Source organism: Muntiacus reevesi, chromosome 4 (assembly GCF_963930625.1).
Source record: "Muntiacus reevesi chromosome 4, mMunRee1.1, whole genome shotgun sequence".
Taxonomy (NCBI): Eukaryota; Metazoa; Chordata; class Mammalia; order Artiodactyla; family Cervidae; genus Muntiacus; species Muntiacus reevesi.
Window position 1 is genome coordinate 21,380,577 of NC_089252.1, and position 18,818 is coordinate 21,399,394.

Sequence of the window (18,818 nt, forward strand, 5' to 3'; positions counted from 1 at the left end):
CCATGCTTCAGGATTCGATGAACTCTTGGAAAGCATTTTTGGCCTCCTGCTGGTAGTGGAAGCATTTTCCCTGCAAAAAGTTGTTAAGATGCTTGAAGAAGTGACAGTTGGTTAGCGAGAGGTCAGGTAAATATGGTGGGTGAGGCAAAACTTCATAGGCCAAGTAGTTCAACTTTTGAAGAATTGGTTGTGCGATGTGTGGTCAGGCATTGTCATGGAGAGGAATTGGGCCCATTCTGTTGACCAATGCTGGCTGCAAGCATTGCAGTTTTCAGTGCCTCTCATTGACTTGCTGAGCATACTTCTCAGATATAATGGTTTCCCTGGGATTTAGAAAGCTGTAGTGGATCAGACGGGTAGCAGACCACCAAAGAATGACCATGAACTTTTTTTGGGTGCAAATTTGGCTTTGGAAAGTGCTTTGGAGCTTCTTCTTGGTTCAGCTGCTGAGCTGGCCATTGCTGGCTATTGTATAAAATCCACTTATCATCACATGTCACAAACTGATTGAGAAATGGTTTGTTGTTGTTGCGTAGAATAAGAGAAGATGACACTTCAAAAAGATGATTTTTTTTTTTTTTTTTGATTTTCAGTCGGGTCTCGAGGCACCCACTTATCAAGCTTTTTCACATTTCCAATTTGCTTCAAATGACCATAGAATGGTTAGTTCTTGGTCAACTTCTCACGTAGTTATCAGAGAATCAGCTTTGATGATAGCACTTAGTTGGGCATTGTCAACTTTTGATGGCCAGCCACTGCACTTCTCATTTTCAAGCTCTTGTTTCCTTTGCAAAACTTCTTGACCACCGCCGCCCTGTATGTTCATTAGCAGTTCCTGGGCCAAATGCATTGTTGATGTTGTGAGTTGTCTCCAGTGCTTTATAATCCATTTTGAACTCGAATAAGAAAATTGCTCGAATTTGCCTCTTGTCTAAAATCATTTCCCTAGTCTAAAATAAACAGCAAGTAATGAGTCATTAGCAAAAAAACATAAAGTGAGAAATGTGCTTTAAAAGGATGTATAACATAACCATCCTTATTTAGGAGTGCATTCCAATATCAAATGGCAAAGTTCAACAATGTAAAACCACAATTACTTTTGCACCAACCTAATAGCAAAGTTTTAGGGTTTATCTATATTTGATATCCACAGACTCAGAAACTTTGAATAAGCAGGATACATCCTATTTATTCTAAACTTAAGGTTATTCTAATACTAAATTTGTACACTAAGGAAAATTACCAGACTCCCCTCACCACCCATGGTCCAAACATAATGCTTGTTGTTATTTAGTCACTCAGTCATGTCCTACCCTCTGTGACCCCATGGACTGTAGCCCACCAGGCTCCTCTGTTCATGGAATTTTCCAGGAAAGAATATTGGAGTGGATTGCTATTTCTTTCTCCAGGGGATCTTCCCAACCCAATGCCATTTCCTGCAATGCAGGTGGATTATTTACCACTGAACTACCAGGGAAGCCCAAGCATGATGCTTGAAGCCCAGTAAATCTCAGTCTATATTTGTTGAGTGAATGAATAAATGTCTGAATGTTTGTTAACAATGGTGACAAAATGCCAACAAAACTTCACTGAGAGGCAATCACAGTGGTGTCAGGGAGGATTTTCCGGCACAACCACAGGTGTGGTTATGGGGGAGGGGTCATTCTTCCCCTGTCTTCATGTGGTTTGCTTCCTCTGTGTTTCCTGAGCCCAGGGATCCTGGGAGCGGGCTGCGGGAGGACACCCCCTGGGTATTGCTTCATCACTCTGCTGATTGGCCCTGGGCTGATACCGCAGGCTCCCAGGAGCACAGCGTGGTGGATCACTAAGGGAAGGTCATTGCATCTCTCTCTGGCCTCCTTTAGATGGGGTTGGAGAAGCTTGAAATGTATTCCTCCTTACATACCGCTCCTTCCCAACTGACTGCAGCATTTAAGATGATGCTCTTTCCTAAACTGTGAGAGTGAAAGCGCTTAGTTGGCACAGCTTCCTGGCACAGAGAAAAAGCAGGAGAAAAGGAAGCTGATGGATGTTACATCCAGATGCTTGGAAACAAGGCCACAGGTGTCAGTTTACTTCACAGACTGCATATGCAGAGGTAGCAGCTTGAGCAGACCAAGTTTCCAGCATTCTCTAAAAATAAAAATACTAACAAGAAACCTAAGCCTTGGGTCTTTAAGAACTTAAAGGCAATTAATGGGAAGAAGTAGCTTTAATTAAACCCACATCACAAGCATCAGGGTTTTAAAATCATAGCTTTTCTCTACCAGAAATTTTCCTGATTAAGGGGAGACATTTTTGCCATTGGTCCAGCACGCCCAGAGGGAAGCAGTGTTCCATCGCCTGGCACACGGGCATCTTTAATGGATTTGTTTATGTTCTGTCACCACCGACTTCCCCACAGGGAATTTTGGGGGAACGTTGTATTCTAGTGCAATTCACTTGTCTTTATTCTCAACAAGTGTCTAGAACAACTCAACATCCCTGAGCCACCAGGGAAGTCTCAGGAAAGAACGTGTACATCAAACACATTTGGAAGAACACAAAGATACGATTGCTCCAAGGGTTTGACCTCTGTCACTTATTTCCCTAACTGTTAACATTCCTGCTCTTGCTTCTGGCTCTTTGAGTGGAGCGACTCCTATCTCTTCTTTTTAAATGACTTTTTATGTGGACCATTTAAAAAGTCTTTATTGAATCTATTGCAGTATTGTTTCTGTTTCATGTTTTCATTTTTGGCTGCAAGGCATGTAGGATCTTAATTCCCCAGCGAGGGATCAAACTAGCAGCCCCTGCATTGGGGGGGGAAGTCTTAACCACTGGACCTCTCTTTGTCTTTCAAACACATATCTTTTGGAGGGGGAGCTGTTTCTCTTGCCTGTGCTGTTACTTTAAGCTTTGGGCAATGTGGCAGGCAGAATCCTAGGATGCCCTGCTTGGCCCCACCCCAAGGTTCCTGGCACGTCAAGCACACATACCTAGTCCCAGGTATTCAATTAAACACTAACCCAGGTACTGCTGTGGGTAACTGCAGATGTAATTAAAGTCCCAAATCAGTTGTCTTGAGATAGAGTATCTGGGTGGGCCTGACGTAGCACATGAGTCCTTTAAAAGCAGAGAGATTTTTTTTTTTTCCTAGCTGGTCACAGAGGAGGGAGTCAGAGAGAAACACGGATAAAGAAACAGATATTTACACTCTGAATGTCTGTGGGGAGCCATGTGGCAAGAAACGTGACTTGCCTTTAGGTATTGGGAGCTGTCCCCAGCTGACAGTCAGCAACAAACGAGGATCTCAGTCCTTCAACCATAAGGATATGAAATCCACCAACAGTCAGTTCTCCTGGAAGAGGACCCGGAGCCCCAAGATGAGAACCACAGATTCAGCCAGCACAGGAGGTTAGCCCATGAGACTCTGAGCTGAGAGTCCAGCCATGCTGGGTGGGTTTCTACCTACAGAAACTGGGTAATTATAAACATTGTTCTCAGTTGCTAAGTGTGTGGTCATTTGTTAAGCAAAGATAAAAACTGACACAGGGAGCCAGAAATCCACACACTTAAAAATGAGGCAGAGGGGCTTCCTGGCGGTCTAGTGGTTAAGACTGCTGCCAATGCAGGGGGTGCCGGTTCGATCCGGGGTTGGGGAACTAAGATCCCATGTGTCATACAGCCAAAAGAAAAAGCAAAAACAAAAAATATGAGACAAGGATGAGGAATATGTTGATACACTAGCTTGAAGGAAAATGAGTGTGATATTAGCATTTGTTAATGCAGGCTATTCCTGTAGCCTAAGACTAGTCACTCAGCAGGTGAAAAATGAATCTAGTGGGGCATATTCATTCATTCATAGGAGAGTATTTATTCAGGACCTAGGACATAGATAGCATTCACTTGGGTTAATTTTGCAGTGATAGAGAAACATTTCAGTAAGGAGATAACTCTATTTTTATTGGTTCACAAGAAATCCTGAAAGAAGTTTAGAGAAGTTATAAAGAAAAGCATGTGTTCTGACTTTAAATGATATCTGAATGAAGGAAACTTTACTTTTAAAAAAATGTTTCATTTACTAGAGGAAAGATATTTTGAGAAAGCCCAGAGGCAAATGTATACCTTTTGTCCTCTGTTTCTTTTAAACACGATTTTAATTCAGCTTTTTTTTTTTTTCCATTTATTTTTATTAGTTGGAGGCTATTGAGATGAGAGATAGAAAATTCAGGCTGTAACCAGAACTAAAGACGGTGCAGTATCAGCTGAGGGTGTCGGGGAGAGGATCCTCTCATCTCCTTGCTCTTTTGTTCTCACTATTAAGCAGGAGGGCTTCGAGATTTCTTATTGATTTCTCCTGTTGCCTTTTGTTGTTCATGAACTTAAGGCCATGTTTCCTTGACTCCAAAGTAATTTCTGAAAAAAAGATCTGCTGACATTACAGGGTATCTGGGTCATTAACTGTGTCAGTGCTCACCGAGGAAATCGTTTTCTAGTAGAAGATGGTTATTTGTTAAAAATAAAGGCAGAGATGTGGCCATTTTCACATGTTTGTAAATGGTATATAGGGTATTTATTTTGTGGAAATTTAGCAGAATACCTGGAAGCGAAAGAGAATGCTGCTGATTAGGAAGGAGTATTGGGAATATTATCATAGTCTCCATTCTGTTCCAGTCCTCCTAGAAAATAAAACAGTCAAATTTTGTTCCCTATTTTTTGGACACATTCCTTCCTTTATTTTATTAGAGAATGTGCTAGTTATGGCAGGGGAGGGAGGGTGTGACAAGGTACAAAGATGAATGGTGAAGTGAAGAAGCAGAGTTGGAAAATAAAGCCTATGGAGAAATTTGAAAGAAGTAAGAAGCTTTGCCTGAAAAAAAATCATTTTTTAAAAAAATCTGAACTATAACTGCAGTATAATAAAAGTTACAAGTGTACAAGTGTACAATAGAGTGATTCACAGGTGGCTCAGAGGTTAAAGCATCTGCCTGCAATGCTGGAGACCCAGTTTCGATCCCTGGGTCAGGAAGATCCCTTGGAGGAGGAAATGGCAACCCACTCCAGTATTCTTGCCTGGAGAATCCCAGGGATGGAGGAGTAGGCTACAGTCCATGGGGTCGCAAAGAGTCGGACACGACTTCACTTTCACTTTCACTTTCATTCCATCTATGGGCTTCCCTGGTGGCTCAGTGGTAAAGAATCCACCTACAATGAAGGAAACAGGAGATGCAGGTTCAATCCCTGGGTCAGGAAGATAATCTGCAGGAGTGCATGGCAACCCACTCCAGCATTCTTGCCTGGAGAATCCCAGGGACAGAGAAGCCTGGTGGGCTACAGTCCACAGGGTTGCAAAGAGTCAGACAGGACTGAAGTGACTGAGCACACAGTCCATCTAGAGTTATTATAAAGTACTGGCTGTGTTCCCTGTGTTGTACAATGTAGCCTGAAGCTTATTTTATTTGCAGCTTATTTGACACCTAATAGTTTGTATCTCTTACCCTCTTAACCTTTTACTGCTTCTCCCCTTTCCCTTTCCCACTGATAACCACTAGTTTGTTCCTTAAATCAGCTAGTCTGCTAAAAGTGGGCTTCTTACAACTCTTTTCTTCTAGCAGAGGTTAGTAATTTTTTTTTTTTTTTTTTTTTGTGGACCTAGAGGCACCACTGTGTTATACAGTAATACTGTGTAGATATTAAGTAGAGAAAACAAGTTTCCACATTTTTACTTATGAAGTTAAAAATATAGTAATTGAGTCCACTGTTTTAAAGGTTTTTGTTTTTTTTGATATGGACTATTTTTTAAAGTCTTTACTGAATTCATTACAGTATTACTTCTGTTTTACATTTTAGTTTTGTGCTCACAAGGCATGTGAGATCTTAGCTCCCTGTCCAGGGATTGAACCTGCACCCCCTACATTGGAAGGGAAATCTTAATTACTGGACAACCAAAGAAGCCTTGAGTCCAATTTTTAAACAACGAGAAGAATGGAATTATTTTGGGAGGATAACATTTTCCTTTGTCGGGGTTGTGAATCAGTGCTCCCTATTATCAAATACTCATCTGTGAAAACTATTCTTAGTTCATGGTTGATACAAAATAGATGCTGAACCACATTCAGACCACAGGCCACAGTTTTCTGGCCTCTCCTTTGGAGTTTTTCAGAACAGGGGCAATGAGCTATTCTCAGCATCCATCAGTAACTGTATTAAACAGAATGAACATGAATGTCAGTGATAGGAATCAATACTTTAGCAACAGAGTAGACAAGGGCTATGGGGAAGGAAATATGGGGAAATTAACTAGCTCTTTTGATCTTTAAATTTAGATAAAAAAGAAATCTAAAAATCTATATACCCCATGTTATACCCAGAAATATTTTTTCTAGGTGATGACTTTGTGTCAGTTTTTACATTTTTTTCTTCCATTATGTAGTTTTAAAGCTTAGTTTTGTTAATATACAAAATAAATTTTAACTGTAAATAAGGTCTGGGCCTAAAAATAAACACCCTGTTCTCAGTTAAGGTCTATTGATTTCCATGAATAAATACAGTGTAAGAGTTTTCAATAAAGTGATGCCCTTAAAAACACACTTCCTGGATTTTTTTCTTATTTCTTTTATTGTAGAGTATACCAGGTACCATAACGCATTGTGGGTTAGGTTGTATGGCAGACAGAAAATATGTTCCTTTAATAGAGGGGTATATAGTCAATGTTGACTAATATATCACATACATCAGTGTTGCTGGTTATCTTTCTAAAAGGAAGACTTCAACTTTGATGAAGACAAACCAAGCCCAATTGTGTGAGCATCTTACAATACCTCAATGCAGTTCTTATATTCTTTGTCAGGAAGGAAAACTCAGCTAACACACATAGTACTTCCAGGTAAGACTTCTGATACAGGTAGAAACAACTTTAAAATGAAACTTAATTTTAGCAGAGCACTCAATATATGCTTATTTTTTTCCCTTCGAGCCTTAGTTTTGTCTAGTTTGTATAGAATGTAATATCTTTCCTTTCTCTAAAATGTATGAAGTTGATAAGGTACCTTGCAAAGCAAATAACACTTCCTTGTGTGATGTCTACTCATTCTTTAAGACTCAGCCCAGCGTCTCCTGCTCCGGGAAAACTCCCGTCAGCAGCCCTCACACCTAGGTCTGGGCTCTGCCTTCTTGGTGCTCCCACGCACACTCTGTGCTTATTACACTTCCACATGGTGGTGTTTGTCTCTGTAAAAATCCATCTACCCAATTAGACTTTGGGCAACTTGAAGGCAGAGGTCACATCTCATTCACTCCAGCTTTATTCCTGGTACCTAGAGCGGTGCCAAACCTTTAGTAGGGGCTCATTATAAGCTTCCTAAATTAAGGGGTAAGGGAATGGACTCACAGAGGGATAGATAGGGATGGATCAACACCATTTTCCCCACTGTTTTCCAAAAGAGTCAGTGAGGTTATGACATAATTCAGGATGTGGAAAAAGGATGAGGGGAGCAGGAAATGGAAAAGGAGGTACCCAAAAAAGAGAAAGGGCCTTTATCAGAGAGTAGGAGGAATGAGACATGGCCTGTGGTTTGCTGGATCCAGTTAGGGCCAACGGTAGGTGCCCTTTGTAATGCTGGCTGCAGGGTTGCCTAATCAACGTGGGTCATTTTTTCTTTACTTTTCCTTCCTTCCTCCCTCCCTCTCTTCCTTCCTTTCTCACTTTTCCTTATTTATTTAATTAGCTATGTATTTGTTCATCCTTACCATTTTATACTGTCTTTTTAAATTTTTTTGAAAGCACTCAAGATATTTTATTCTGGCATCTAATATAATTTCAGCAAAGTATTTCATTGCTTATTTTATACAAAATGGGCAAGGAGAAATATTTATTGAACATTATTCTTGTTCTCAGAAACTTAAGTAAAACATAGAGTACATGTAAAAAATTGACCCTACTCTGAAGAGCCCTGAAATTGGTGAATGAGAGAAAATAAGCACACCAAAAAAATTTAATAACACCCAAGGCAATACACAACACTTCCTTACTCTTCTTCAATACCTGACAATTTATTTTCTAAAATATATGTTGATCCTGTTGCTTTCTTTCTTAGTGGAGGTCCCCGATCACCTCTTGCCGGAACCACCAGTAGAGTTCCCCATCTCTACTGAAAGCAGCCTAAGGAAGGCTCTGTGTAGCAAAGGTTTATGAGAACAGAACTCCGTCTACACTGAGGGCCACTGGAGTGGTAATGAGGGAAAAAGGGAGAGGGTTCCATCACTTTCATTGCTGAAAATACAGAGATTCTACCTTTTGTTTACATATAGGTGATGGGGTTGGGGGGAGCGGAAGTTTTCTTGTGGGAGCATTTTCTTGGTCCTTTAACACCAGTCCCCGAAAGGGCTTTTATGACTTATCAACATGCAGGACCGCAAGCACAATCCCAGGTTCCTTCCTGCATCTGCAGTGTTCTTCTACTGCATTTTGGGGAACTGGGCTAGCTTCCTGTGACAAGCCTGCCAACGCAGAGATGCAGGAGACATGGGTCCGATCCCTGGGTCAGGAAGATTCCCTGGAGGAGGAAATGGCAATCCACTCCAGTATTCTTGCCTGGGAAATCCCATGAACAGAGGAGCCTGGCGGGCTAGAGTCCATGGGGTCGCAAAAGAGTCAGACATGACTGAGCAGGCACGCACAAAGCTAAAACACATCTTTGATATTTGACCCACCTGGTTTTTTCTTCCTTCTTGTCCTGACCCAAATTTCAGCCCCATTTCTAGCTACTAGAGCTTGGGAAGAAGCTGCAGATGAGCAAGCTGAGGAGTAGATGTCCCCGGTGCATTCCTGTAGCTGTAAACTGAGAAGCCTGTGGAGGTGGTCCCCCCAGGGCCACAAGAAGCATTTTGCTAGAGATCCCGGGAGAGCAGAGATGTAAAGGCGGCTGGTTTCCACATTCACCAAGTGCCTAAAGCCCATGTTAGGTATTCAAGAACTATGTCTATGTGTGCAGGAGAACATTATGGCTTTCATTTTTAAAATTCGTCCAATACTAACTAGAAAATGAGAACAGTTATTACTTTTATAGCAGTCGGTTTTCAAAGAAGAAAAGAGTAAGTTCCTACACCTGAACTTGGAAACACTCTATTTTCCAAGAGAAAATGAATGTGATCATCTGATGGAAGTACTCCTGGCACGGAAAGTGAAATTGCTCACTGATGGATGAGCCAGCTTGCTGCTACATGTTAAAATTTGGGAAAAACTTGAAGCAAGTTTGTTTCTTTCAGTATCATTGTCTCTTCTCTTGCTAAGGTCTGATATACGCAAAAGTAGTTAATGTTCTGATACAAAGGACTCATTTTTGTAGTTTCAGAAAGAAACTTAAATGTTTTCCAGGAGCTTATAAACATTTCCCTATATTTGTAAAGAAAACATATGGAGGGCTTAATATTTGATATTTTCTAAAGTTTTTGGAAGCCATTTGGAGGGCTTGGAGCTTACAATACCAAAGTTAGAGAAAAGAAGAAAACCCATCCATCCGGATTTAAACCGTTCCAAGGGCAGGATACATATCCAAAGGTTCATCCGTTCCAATACTTTAGCAGTTGAGTCATTTAGCCTTCAGCATTGTTTGGGAAAAGTCTTTCTACCATTTGTGTATCATACTCTGTTATTGTATAACATATATATTTTTTTATTCATACTTGCAAGAAAGCCTACTTTTAATAAACCAAGTAACAGATGTGGACTATAGGATTCACGGGGGTAACTGGCCTAAGGAACTGGCATACTTACAATTGCATTTCTTCTGAACAAACCTCAACTTGCATGCTGTTCTATAGGTGGAGAGTCGGATACGATCCAGGTCTTGAGCCCCTGGGGGTAGATAAAAGGCACACATGTGGTCTGCTTGCTTGTGGAAAGGAAGTGATCATGGTCATAAATGAAATAACCACAGACCTAACCAAGACATGCAATTTGACTTTCATCTTTACTAGGATAGAAATTTAAGACCTGAGGTCTGTCCCGTATGCCTCAGGTTCTGGGACATCAGGTTGTCAATCCTGTCCCTGGGTTAAGGAACACAAGCTCAGTCCTGTGGTGTCTGCCACTTCTGAGAACAGTCGGCTTAAACTGCTCGATGACTCCAGATAGTAATATTATCAAATGATGATTTTAAACGCACTGTAATCTGTAATTAGAGTACAGCTGTGAGGTGAGCACAGGCTGAAAGTTGGACATCCGCTCTTGGTGCCTTCAGGCCAATTGCTTTTAGAAGCCTCAGTCTTCTCATCTGGGAAATGGGACTGACGATAATGCTACTACTTACCTCATGGACTGTTGAAGGATAAATGAGTGTCTATCAATCTAAGACACTGGGGACACTGCTTGGTACACATTACGTACATCATTATTGTTACTCGTGTCTATCCTACAAAGCTTCCTGTCAACCTCAGAGGAGTCAACCACTGTTGTAGACTTGTGGTTGCCAAGGGAGCGCGGTGAGGGAGGGATCAGTTGGGAGTTTGGGAATAGCAGATGCAAACTAGTATATATATAGCATGGATAAACAGAAGGCCCTATTGCACAGCACGAGGAGCTATATTCAATATCTTGTGATAAATCATAATGGAAAAGAATGTGTGTATGTGTATAACTGAATTACTTTGCCATAAAGCAGAAATTAGCACAGTATTGTAAACCAACTAAAATAAATTTTAAAAAATAAAGAAAAAATTAAAAAAATAAAGACAAGCACTATTCTTTCTGCCACTGTGGCCTCCAGTTCCTCCCTGACACAGCATGTTCTCCATATTCTTGAACTGCTTTCTTTAGCCCACTTCTTTACTCAAGGTCAAGAATCCAGCATGGCTCCCAGTGACCACAGCACCAGGGCTGAAAGTTCTGCCCGGAATCCAAGCCCCGCTGCAGGCCTCTTTCCTTCCTACCTTCCCCACAACATTCCCCACCACTCTGCCCCCAAACCTCTGCTGGGCTTGGGCTGGTCTCCTCATCAGCCCTTGTAGACAGGCTGCTTGTTACATCAACACATGAGTTCCTGGCCATCCTCCCACACTCCTCCGAAGGGGCTAATTTCTAGACTGTCTCTAGAACATAGTAAATGTTCAAATAATTAATGTCTGTTTGCTACTTCTAAATGTTTTGCTTCTTTCAAGCCCATGTTTATATTCATAACAGATATTAAGGTACATCACTCTACTTTGATATATTAAAAATTTTTTTTTGGCTGTACCACTCGGTATGCAGGACTTTTTAAACTTTACTTATTTATAAATAACAGGAGACTCAGGTTCCATCTTTGGATCGGGAAGATCCTCTGGAGAAGAAAATGGCAACTCACTCTAGTATTGTTGCCTGGGAAATCCCATGGGCAGAGGAACTTGGCGGGCTAGTCTGTGGGGTCACAAAGAGTTGGACATGACTTAGTGACTAAACAACATCACCTATTACTCCATGGTTTTATGAGGCAGTTCATTAATATTCAATCTTATGAGAGTTTATTACTTGACAAACAAACTCATTGATACTGAATGCTTGAAGGATCAAAGAGGGAGGACTTACCTTCATCCAATGCAGAAAATTGCCTAAATATGTTCTCAATAGATGGACATTTAGCCAATGGCCATAAAAGATTACTTGCAATGATAGGGATAATTTTAAAACTTAGTGAAAATATATGAGCTATATATTCAGTAACCTTAATCTTTCTCTTCCTAGTTGTATGAACTTTGAGAAGTTTTTACTTTCTTCCGATTTCTTCAAGTATAAAATGAGGAAAATTGCATCAACTTTTACCAGCTGGTAACCTCTGTAGCTGGTACCTAGTGAGCACTTAAGAGCAAATGGACATCCTTATAAGGTTTTCCGTGTCACTGCTGAGCACCAATAAGTGATAGACATTTCTTCTTTATATTTGCGCCTTCATTTGCCTCTCTGTAACTTCAATCCATTTCATCCGATTTCGCTTCTGAAACCATATCATTTTTTCTCCCTGCCACTTAACAAAATTTATTTTCCAAAGATTGGGAAGCAGCTATTGTGACCATCATTAGCATCTGGAGATTATGTACAAAAGTTCTCGTCATCACACAGTTTAAAGTTTAGGTGGTGGGGGTAGCGTCTCCTTGAGACTTTCGGGTTGAAGAGTCCAAGTCCAAAGCCATTTCAAGTATAGTGTCTACCCAGAGAGTGGCATACAATGGGAGTCAATATATGGATGTTGCTATTATTGTCATTATCATCAGACGTGGACTTGAGACCCTTACCCATTCCAGTGATCCTGTTCTGTCTAATATCTCCTTGAAATGAGATATATGAAGTTAACCCAAAGTGATAAGTAGAAGTGATAGCATTAGTCACTTAGTTTTTTTCTGACTCTTTGTGACTCGGTGAACTGTGGCCCACCAGGCTCCTCTATCCATGGAATTTTCCAGGCAAGAATACTTGAGTGGGTACCCATTCCCTTCTCCAGGGGATCTTCCTGACTAAGGGATCGAGCCCAGGTCTCCCATGTTGCAGGCAGATTCTTCACTGTCTGGGCCACCAGGGAAGCTCAAAATTAGCCCAAATGCCACAGCTGTTGCCTACCTGTGTGGATTGTACAGAAAGCAATTGTTACCACTACTGATAAGGGAAGTAACTGATGCCATTTTTTTTCCATAGATGGTTCATTCTTCTCGCTTTTTTAAGCTAGAAGTTCATTAAAACTGGCTTTTGAAATCATAAGCACTTCTATTAAATCATATTTTTTCTGTTTAAATGCTTATTTGGGGGCTAAAGGTAGGACTTCACATTTAATCTGCTTAGTTTCTTTTACTTTTTAAGTTCATATTTCTAACCCTTATGATACTCAAATTTTTATTTTGCCACTGGCATTTCAAAGGACCTTCCTAGTTTCATGTCTTCTGTCAATCAGAGAGGCTCACGTGGGAAATGAACTCTCTAGAATATAGGATAAGCAGAGACACAGAGACAATCAGAAATACATGAGCATTAAATCTGTCTTTTTCCCCAGGATGAAGATGTATTTTTAACAATGCTCAGTTTGGTTCAACAATTAAGAGAATCTCAATATCTGTAAATAATCCTTTAAAAGAAGACATTATGTACATAGACAATTTATGTAAGTTCTTCAAAAATAATGATTCAAGCCCCAGGATTAAAAGAGCTGTGATGCAGCACACAATTAAATTTCTTAGTTCCAGTGAGACCTCATCCTCTAAGAACAGAAACCCTGGATCCTCTGCTGCTCCTTTTCATAGGGTTCCTACGGGGCATTCAGCAAAGGTGCCACTCCCTGGGATGCAGTAAAAGGGGTGTAGAGATGATGCCTAGGGTCAGGAATACCCTGATTCCTTTGCCTATTACCATGTAGATGCAGCTGACCCTCTGCTTAGTGCAACAGGTAGGGGTCTGGAGGTCTGGCAAAGCCTTCAGTTTGTAAACCTTCTTTCTGGCTGAGGATGTAAGCCCTGAATATTAAAAGGGATGTGGTGAGCAACGAAGTTTAGCTTTTCAGATGCAGCAGCCCACTGCCTCACAGGGATCATGTAAGTGGCAACCACGGGATCCATCACGGATTCTGGACCTCAAAAAAGCTGCTGAGACAGACTGGACAGGTTCTTGCTCCATTTACCCATCTTGTTTAAAAGAAATTTCTTGGTAGCTGGCCCAATAAACCATGAACTTAATTCACTTTGACATGTGTGATCTTTCCTTCAAAGCCTATAAACTCATAGCCTACCTTGGGTGTAGTCACATGTCTTCTGTGTTCAAGCCATTGTCTAAAATCAAACAGCTGTCCAGGGTCACAGAGTCTTCCAGAATATAATTGGAGGCTGTCCTCCAAGTTGATGGATCCATTACTTATTCCTCCAGATATGGTCACAACTCCACCTACGCATCTACATAATTGTACGGTGATCCAGCTCACACTTCCCCAACGCACGTACAACCTGAGACTTCCTTCAGTATTTGCTGAAATTAAGGTTCATTTTTATCTTATGGTATTTTCCTGAGCAAGCAGTCTAGTAACCTTAATAAAAAGGGAAATAAGCTGACTTAATTCATTTATAAAATGGATGGAATTTGAATAAATGAATAAGGAAATGAAATCAATAGAGTAATCCTTATTCTTAGCATGTTGAAATGTCTAGGATTACCACTATATTTTGTCCATGATCTGAGAAAAAAAAACAACCCATTTTATCTTGAAACCTACATCAAAATCACTCTATACTCTCAAGAACCTAATTCTTCATCTGCAATAAAAAACAAAGTATTGCACTTCTCTATATTTTTGAAAAAGTGAAAGCAAAAGCTGCTCAGTCACATCCAACTCTTTGTGAACCCATGGATTATACAGTCCATGGAAGTCTCTAGGCTGGAATACTGAAATGGATTAGCTTTTCCCTTCTCCAAGGGATCTTTCCAACCCAGTGCTCAAACCCAGATCTCCTGCATTGCAGGCAGATTCTTTACTGGAATCTTGAGCCACAAGGAAAGCCCTCTCTGTATTTTTGCCTCTTTATTAAATAATGGTGCTTTTCTCCATTATTATTATACCATGGGGATATGATTCCTTTTTAGAAAACTTTTTATTTTGTATTGAGATATTTCCTGGTGGCTCAGATGGTAAAGAATCTGCCTGCAAAGCAGGAAACCCAGGTTCCATCTCAGGGTTGGGAAGATCCTCTGGAGAATGGAATGGCAACAGACTCCAGTATTCTTGCCTGGAGAATTCCATACACAGAGGAGCCTCGTGGGCTACAGTCCATGGGGTCGCCAAGAGTCAGACATGACTGAGCGACTAAGACTTTCACTTTCACAGCCGATTAACAATGGTGTGATAGTTTTAGGTGAACAGCAAAGGGGCTCAGCCTTATATATACATGTATCCAATTCTTTAAACCATGGAGATCGGACTCATCTAAATAATATCTTAGATTTGCTTCATAATTATATGGTGGGGGCTAAGCAGTAAACAATTAACGTAGAGATGAATACTGTTTTATCTACTTCTGTATATGGACCTAACAGAAGCAGAAGATATTAAGAAGAGGTGGCAAGATTACATGAAAGAACTATACTAAAAAGATCTTCATGACCCAGGTAACCACGATGGTGTGATCACTCACCTACAGCCAGACACCCTGGAATGCGAAGTCAAGTGGGCCTTAGGAAGCATCACTATGAACAAAGGTAGTAGAGGTGATGGAATTCCAGTTGAGCTGTTTCAAATCCTAAGAGATGATGCTGTGAAAGTGCTGCATTCAATATGCCAGCAAATTTGGAAAACTCAGCAGTGGCCACAGGACTGGAAAATGTCAGTTCTCATTCCAATCCCAAAGAAAGGCAACGCCAAAGAATATTCAGACTACCACACAGTTGCACTCATCTCACATGCTAGTAAAGTAATGCTCAAAATCCTCCAAGCCAGGCTTCAACAGTACATGAACCATAAACTTCCAGATGTTCAAGCTGGTTTTAGAAAAGCCAGAGGAACCAGAGATCAAATTGTCAACATCTGTTGGATCATAGAAAAAGCAAGAGAATTCCACAAAAACTCCTCCTTTATTGACTATGCCAAAGCCTTTAACTGCGTGGATCACAATAAACTGTGGAAAATTCTTAAAGAAGTGGGAACACCAGACCATCTTACCTGCCTCTTGGGAAATCTCTAATGCAGGTCAAGAAGCAACAGTTAGAACTGGACATGGAAAAACAGACTGGTTCCAAATCGGGAAAGGAGTACGTCAAGGCTGGATATTGTCACCCTGATTATTTAACTTATGTGCAGAGTACATCATGTCAAAAGCCAGGCTGGATGAAACACAAGCTGGAATCAAGATTGCTTGGAGAAATATCAATAACCTCAGATTTGCAGATGACACCACCCTTATGGCAGAAAGTGAAGAAGAACTAAAGAACCTCTTGATGAAAGTCAAAGAGGAGAGTGAAAAAGTTGGCTTAAAACTCAATATTCAGAAAACTAAGTCTCATCACTTCATGGCAAATAGATGGAAAACAATGGAAACGGTGACAGATGTTATTTTCTTGGGTTCCAAAATCACTGCAGGGGATGACTGCAGTCATGAAATTAAAAGACGGTTGCTTCTTAGAAGAAAAGCTATGACCAACCTACACAGCATATTAAAAAGCGGAGACGTTACTTTGCCAACAAAGGTCTGTCTAGGCAAAGCTATGGTTTTTCCAGTAGTCATATATGAATGTGAGAGTTGGACTACAAAGAAGGCTGAGTGCCGAAGAATTGATGCTTCTGAACTGTGGTGCTGAAAAAGATTCTTAAGAGTCCCTTGGACTGCAAGGAGATCAAACCAGTCCATCCTAAAGGAAATCAGTCCTGAATGTTCATTGGAAGGACTGATGCTGAAGCTGAAATTCCAATAGTTTGGCCACCTGATGGAAAGAACTGACTCATCTGAAAAGAACCCGATGCTGGGAAAGATTTAAGGCGGGAGGAGAAGGGGACAACAGAGGATGAGATGGTTGGATGGCATCATCGACTCAGTGGACATGGGTTTGGGTGGACTCCAGGAGTTGGTGATGGACAGGGAGGCCCAGTGTGCTTCGGTCCATGGGGTCATAAAGAGTCGGACATGACTGAGCAACTGAACTTAACAGTATATATTCAAAACTTTTCATAAGAAAAAAATTAAAGCTAAATCATTTAAGGCAATATAATGCTCTTAAAACATCTCAAACCTTTCACACTCAGGTCATAGTTGGAAGAAAATAATAAAGAGGAAAATAAAGGTGCAGTTAAAAAATTATGATTGATTACACTGTTACCTTCTGCAAATCCTGTTTTTTCCTTTCTTTAGCTCTACGAGACATTTTGTCCTCCCTTCCTCCCTCTGTCCTGTCCTTTCCTCACTCATCCCCTCTGTCCCTTTCTTCCTGTTACCTTATTTCATTCCTTCCATCCATCTACCCAGTAATCCAGCTAGCCAGTCTGTATTACCTTATTTTTGGTTGTAGCTTTATTACACTTTGAACAGTATCACACAATTCATATATGTTTTGCTTTATACATTTTCATAGCTCATTTAAAAAACCTTTTATAAAATCATTCAAATTTTTAAATGTCTTACTCATTTTTCAAACTCACCCAACAAATACTTAAAGAATAAAGATGCAGCCTAAGAACCCATGTCTAAACTCTTTTTCATGGTTGATGATTGCCTGGATGTGTGTGGTGTGTGTATGAAAGAGAGAGAGAGAAAGAGGAGGAGGAGAGAAAGAAAGAGGGGCAGAGAGAGCAGGTGAGGGGAGGCAAAGGAGTTTTGAGGTCAAATACAGTGCTCAACTTTCTACCTTATACAACTCAATGGGATGGGGTGGCCCTCACTGAATTAAGGTACGAGCAAGGAGGTGTGTAGATGTGTGAAGATGAAAGGTTTGGTTTTGAATTTACAGAGTTTGAGTTCTTGTGGGATGTCCAAGTGGACGTACCCGGGGGTAGGTGGATACACAGATATGGAGTTCCTTAATATGGTCTATATTCCAAGATTTTTTGACAAACATATAAAATGTATCAATAGGCCTTAACTGCCAAGACTGGGAATATTTTTCCAAAAGGAGACTGTGTGCACAAGTAAGAATATTCCACATTCTAAATGACAAAATGGGGCCCAGGTTTGGGGCTAGAAATTTCCTCCCTGCTTCTAACAGCACCCTCGGTAATGGTTCAAAGCCTGCGTGACTTTGGGAATCTGTGGCAGCCATGGTGGAACGCTGGTTGGCTTTGTCATGATGAAGAGTTAGTGGAGCTAACAGTAGGCCCGCCTCGAGGTGATTCATCAGCAGAAGCTTTGACAGTGAGGAGCCAAGTCTGGCAGGGACATCGACCTTGTTGTTGTTTAGTTGCTAAATCATGTCTGACCATTTGCGATCCCATGAACCTTAGCCTGATGGGTTCCTCTGTCCATGGGATTTCCCAGGCAAGAACACTGTAGTGGGGTGCCATTTCCTTCTCCAGGGTATCTTCCTGACCCAGGGATTGAATCTGAGTCTCCTGCCTTGGCAGGTAGATTCTCTACCACTGAGCCACCAGGGAAGCTGACACATACTGACTATTCTGGGTAAGCTGGTTTCTGAGACATGGGAAGTGGTTTTGAAGCATTCCTCGAACACTTGAGAACCATAACAATAATGGTGAAACCTTGGGGGAAGTCACACTGTACAGGGAGAGAACTGGTCAAATGCAAAACTTTGGTTAAAATCTGAGCTTCAGGGAGCCTGAAGGCTACTAAGAGATAGAAAAAGAGAAACAGATCAGAAGAATCAAGAGACCAGGCTACGGAGGTGACATAAAAGGGGGGCAATTCCAGGATGATGACCCATGGACTTGACATCCCAACGATGCTGAAGAGCATGAGAAATGAAGATGCAAGTGAAAATAGTCCCTGCATCCACCATGGCCTATGGGAGTGGGATCATTCAGGCCATTTTCCTGAATTTGTGAAGTTGTTTTTCCTAAAACTCATAGTGTACATTGCAAAATCATGCTCTAGGCCCCATTCCAGCTATGCACAAGCTGAGTGCTGTCAGCACTCCGAAGGAGTGTCTGTCTTTGAACCACTCCGCAGTGTTTGTTGAGCTCCTCCATTTGCCTCCCTTTGGTTTCTGGTCCTGCCTTCACTCAGAGCCCAGCGGTTATGACTCTGCTTTCTTCCCAGAACTTTCGTCATCAGATTAGGCGGCCTTCCATTTTTTGAGTGAGTGTTTCTTAATCATTTCCCTCTCATTAAAACCTACCTATCTTGTGCCGTGAGGCTTTTAAATCAATATTGATTCAGCATCTGAGGTGAAT

The 18,818-nt window shown here is 41.1% G+C and overlaps 1 protein-coding gene across 9 annotated transcripts in view; it reads right to left on the reverse strand.

Annotated features, from left to right (window-relative positions):
• The window catches only part of DTNA (dystrobrevin alpha), a 301,171-nt gene that overhangs the window by 124,024 nt on the left and 158,329 nt on the right, over positions 1-18,818 (reverse strand). For all 9 annotated transcript variants that reach the window (XM_065932380.1, XM_065932383.1, XM_065932382.1 and 6 more), the window contains exon 4: positions 9,758-9,838. In XM_065932380.1, coding sequence (XP_065788452.1) covers positions 9,758-9,838 — 81 coding nt within the window. The remainder of the gene's footprint in view (positions 1-9,757; positions 9,839-18,818) is intronic.